Below are 5,028 nucleotides of genomic sequence, written 5' to 3'. Positions count from 1 at the left end.
TTAGTTTTCAGGCATACAACATAGTGATTTGACAAATCTGTGCTTAAGGCTGTGCTCACCACAGTGTAGTCCCCACTTGTCACCGTACAACGCTATTACAACACCATTGACTATATTCCCTGTGCTGTACCTCCCATCCCCATGTGAACCGGAAGCCTGTACCTCCCACCCCCTTCACCCCTTTTGTCTACCCCCCACCCCCTCCGCTCTGGAAATCACCACTTCTCTGTATTTATGGATCTGTTTCTGGTACATACTTTTTAGAAATTAGCTTTTTATTTTTGAATAAGTTTAGATCCACAGAAAGTTTGCAAAGACTGTACAGCATTCCTATCTACCCCTCACTCAATTTCCCTGAATGGTAGTATCTTTACAACATCATTGTGCATTTGTCACAACTAGGAAGCCAACATTGGTAACTTGCTGTTAATTAAATTTCAGACATTATTCAGATATCACTAGTGTTTTTTCCACTAACGTCCTTTTTCTGTTCCAGGATCCAGTCTGAGATCCCACATTACATTTAGTCTTCACACCCCCTTAGTTCCCTCTGGCCGGTGACAGTTTTCTCTCAGCCTTTTGTAGTTTTTCACAACCTGAACTGTACTGCTTAGGTAGGGTAAGAGGTAATTTTAATCTTTTTATTTTTTTTAAGTAAAAGAATTTTTTTTTTTTTTACATCTTATGTATTTTTTTATTTTTTATTTTTTTAAATTATTTTTTTTAAATTTTTTTCAACATTTATTTATTTTTGAGACAGAGAGAGACAGAGCATGAACAGGGGAGGGGCAGAGAGAGAGGAAGACACAGAATTAGAAGCAGGCTCCAGGCTCTGAGCCATCAGCCCAGAGCCCGATGCGGGGCTCCAACTCACGGACCACGAGATCGTGACCTGAGCTGAAGTCAGACACTTAACCGACTGAGCCACCCAGGCGCCCCAACATCTTATGTATTTTTGAGAGAGAGAGAGCACAAGTGGGGGAGAGGCAGAGAAAGAGGGAGACACAGAATCCGAAGCAAGCTCCAGGCTCTGAGCTGTCAGCAAACTGTCAGATCATGACCTGAGCTGAAGTCAGATGCCTAACAAACTGAGCCACCCAGGGGCCCAGAGCTAGTTTTAATCTTATTTGATGGTTGAGGAGCCTGAGGCAGGGAGAAGTTAGATGACATGACCAAGGACACCTAACTAGTAAGTGATAGAGGTACGATTTAAAGCAAGACAGTCTGGTTGCAGAGACTCCTGTCTTGACTGTCATAGAGGGGGCATTGCTCTGATAAGAGTGGAGGCCTCACATTGTCCCAAGATTAGTAGCAGGTAAGATTTGGTAGAAAAGACTATATCAGGTTATTGAGGGTCTCGACAGCCACACTGAAGAGTTTAGCCTTGATTCAGTAAAAAACAACAACAACCAAAAAACAACTTGAGTTTCCCAGAGTTTTGAGCAATTCAATTTAACCAATATTTATAGAGAGATAGAAGCCTGGTCTGACAGGGATAGTTTGGATGAAGGGAGAGGCACAGGATTATTGAGCCAAGATTAACTAGGAGGCTGTGATCAGGGGTCTGGTGATCAGTGTCTAAATTAGGCCACCGTCAGTGAGGATGGAAAGGAAGGCCTGTAGGCCAGCAACAATTTGAAAGAAAAATGAAATGACTTGGTTTTCGGTTCTATTATCAAGGATGAAAAATTATTACCTTTACAGGTAGGTTTTCACCATGAACTAGGTTACTGAAACCTGAAAATGTGTTATGTTGCCAAACGTTCTGCATTTCAATGCAAGGTTAATGACCCAGTCAATACTCCTCCCCACCACCTGCTGAGGTTGCTAATCAGTATTTACAGTCTGACTTAAAAAAAAGATGATTTGTTTTCACTTTAGAAACATAAACATTTTTTTCTAGACTTACTGTAGACACTCATTTTGTCTTCAACTATAATCACCCCAGAGAAAGCTGAGTTACTACACACAACCAAATACACAGTGTAGAGAGATAGTAGACAGTGTACTGTTAAGAGGCATATACTTTCTTCTGATAAAGAGAGCCACATGCAATCATATTTCTCTTGGACATACTGCTGTCTGCAAAGGAGGTGTGTGCTTTGGTGTAGCGGGAAGAGAAGTGACTTTTAGATTCGGGCAGTTTCAGGATTAATCCCTCCCTCTGTCACTTACTATTTGTGCAACTTTTGTAAGTCCCTTCCGCGGTTTGTTTTCTCTCCTGTAAAGTGGAGACAATGAAGGTAGCTACCTGTCAGTGTTTTTTCTTAGAAATGAATGAAATAGTGTGCGTGAAGCACATATTAGAATGGCCAGTAGATATTCACCAAATGTTAGTTCTTAGGAGTAAAAACAGCAAAAGTGGTAAGGTGGGATGGGGTTGGTTAGTGGCATGGAGTACTTGTTACTTTCTTCTGGATAACCTAGAACCATAGACAAGCTGGAAGTGTCTTTAGAGTGTGTCTGGTCAGCCAGCCCATTTTACTGATTTAAGACCTGAGACCCACAGAGCTCAAGTGACTGGCTCTGGGCCACAGAGGCAGCTCAAGTGCAGAGCCACACATCTCCTGGGTTATATCTGGGGCTTTTTAACTAGTGCCAAGGGTCTTTGAATGCCTGAAGATCCACAGTGGTAGTACTAGGACACTCACAGTTATTTCCAGTATTAAAAATTAAGTCTAAATATTTATCCCTTACAATCATGTATAAAAACCTTAAGCTTTGATTTTGACTAAAAAAGAGGTAACTTGGTTATTTTAAACCTAAAATTCTCTCTGATGCATATAAATGTATTTATGAACAAACATGAATTATTATGTTAAAAAGTTACATGGGAAAAGTAATGTTTTTCAAGAAATAAAAGGATGTCTTTTGGTGAGAAAGCTGGAAACCATCATGTGGCAGTAATGGTGAGCATCTCTCACCATCCAGAGTGCAGCTGTTGACATGTTAGGTCATTTGACTCTCACAACAATCCTGAGACATAAACAGGGACAAGAGTATTATTTCTGCTGTGACAACAAGGAAACTGAGGCAGAGAGGGAAGTAAATGGCTCAAAGGCCCAAGGCAAGTCCAAGAATATATACGAGATTGCACTTTGGGTACTTTCTGTAAAAACCTTACGTGCTTGGATTTTTCCAGGACAACAGCGAGATGAATTAATACATGATATGGTCATCATATAAGTTTTGTTCTAAGAGGAACAGAATTGTGTGCCTATTTCTGGTGGATGGAGAATACTGCACTTCAGCCTGATATTTTCAGTTTATTTCAATGCCATGATATAATATGTCACTTAGGCTAGTAAACTTCTAAAGATAATTCTGACTAATGTAAACCAATTCTCACTTGAGGGAGCAAGGAATACCCAATAAATGCTAGTATTTTTTCAGAATTGATTTTTCTAGAAGACAGCATATATCAAAATGAATATATATTCCTTCCCAGATTGCATTGCATGTTGAGCTTAGAATTTCACCAGTGATGAGTTAAGGAGTCAGAATTATTTCTACATGACAGCAAAGTGACCAATTTGTTTAGTCAGTTAAGGAAGAAAGAAAAATCAATTTCAGGGACAATGGAAATTAAAATAAATAAAACATTTAAAAAATATTACATTAATCTTCAGTTTCCAGTGTAGGGCTTGGTATAGTGAGTGGCTTGTCTTCAAAAAACACCTATTGAGTAAAATGACCTAGTGAATTTTTTACTTTTCAGCGTGTCACAAAGAGCCAGTATCTAATTATTCAGTGATTCTACCACACGTGCTCTCCTTCTGCTGGTGTAAATCGTGGATATGTTGATCTGCTGTTCAGGTTCAGCTAGGCATTCCACTTCCCCTAAGAGGAAACATGAGAGTAAATCATCACAAGGCCATATTTGCTAAGCCAGAATAAAGTTTATTAAGGAATAGTCAAAATGGTTATTTCTCAAAGAGCAGTGAAATAGCCTAAAAGACAGGGAGAAGGTCTCCCAACTTCACTCAAAGGAGGAGAGGATTAAGAAGTTGGGCACATTCATGAAAACATGGCCCAGGGACTTGGGATTGATTGAGCCTGATGTAGGTGGTAGCGGGTGTTGAAGACCAGGTGACGAGCAGCACATCACCGAACCTGTGCAGAGACGCGGCGGCTTAGCAGGGCTCGCAGGGATTCTGACAGCCAGGCTGAACGTAGGTTGTCAGGTTGATCCCACTCATTCCGGGAGTTGGGTGGCAAGAATTGAGCAGCCAGCAAGTTGGCACGTAGGTGTCGGGCTCACAACAGGGTGGGGGGCAGGTGTCACAGCAGATGGGCTGAAGGAGGCTGATGTCATGGGGGCAGGTGCTGGGCAGGCAGACTCCGCACCGGCAGCATTTGTCAGAGGAGCAGATGGTGGTGGCGGGGCCGGTGGGGACGCTGCAGCAGCAGGGGACACAGCAAGCCATGGTGTTAGGAGTTGGGTTTTTGTTGGGTTGAGAAGAGAAGTCTGTTGGTGTCTCGATGCTTCTCTCTTCTGCCCTGGCTCTTATATATCCACCTCGCCAGGGCGTCAGCCTATTACCAGGAGTTTTTTTCCCCATGTTTCAGTTTATAGCTATCTCCATTAAAACCATCTAATTACTTATGTGTTTATTACCAAAGACACACTCTTTACCTCATAAAAGGGGATTAGATTGTTTTGTTGTCAAATTAGGACTCTTCACGTTGGCTCTTTGTCACCTTAAGGACATTTCATTTCTGTCTTCAAAGGTGCCGAGTCATTATCTTCTAATCATTACCCGTCATTAGTGACGGCCTGGTATGCCAGGTATCTGCAAATCATCCCCACATTTTTTTGTCTACTTTTCAGATGAAGAGATAACTAGGCATTTTGATTGCTATTCTACTAGCAACCAAAAATTCTATGTGATAATTTAGGTCTTCTGGCTGAAAAAGTGCTAAAAATTTTAGATTTATTCTTTGTGGCTCCAAAAAGCTGAATTAGGATGAACGGATGGGATCTATAGAGGAGATTCTGATTGTGTGTAATGAAACACTTTCTTAGCT

The 5,028-nt window shown here is 41.2% G+C and overlaps 1 protein-coding gene across 1 annotated transcript; it reads right to left on the bottom strand.

The window, feature by feature from the left end:
- Nucleotides 1-3,879: 3,879 nt before the first annotated feature.
- Nucleotides 3,880-4,502, bottom strand: LOC109260921 (keratin-associated protein 3-1). Its single transcript, XM_019439419.2, has one exon. It carries the CDS (start codon nt 4,425-4,427, stop codon nt 4,134-4,136), a length of 294 nt encoding a protein of 97 aa, XP_019294964.1. The 5' UTR covers nt 4,428-4,502; the 3' UTR covers nt 3,880-4,133.
- Between the last annotated feature and the right edge of the window lie 526 nt (nt 4,503-5,028).

Source organism: Panthera pardus, unplaced genomic scaffold (genome assembly GCF_024362965.1).
Source record: "Panthera pardus isolate Hobbes unplaced genomic scaffold, ASM2436296v1 HiC_scaffold_3, whole genome shotgun sequence".
In the NCBI taxonomy this organism is placed as follows: Eukaryota; Metazoa; Chordata; class Mammalia; order Carnivora; family Felidae; genus Panthera; species Panthera pardus.
The sequence above is the reverse complement of the archived record's forward strand: the minus strand, read 5'-3'. Positions and strand labels throughout refer to the sequence as shown.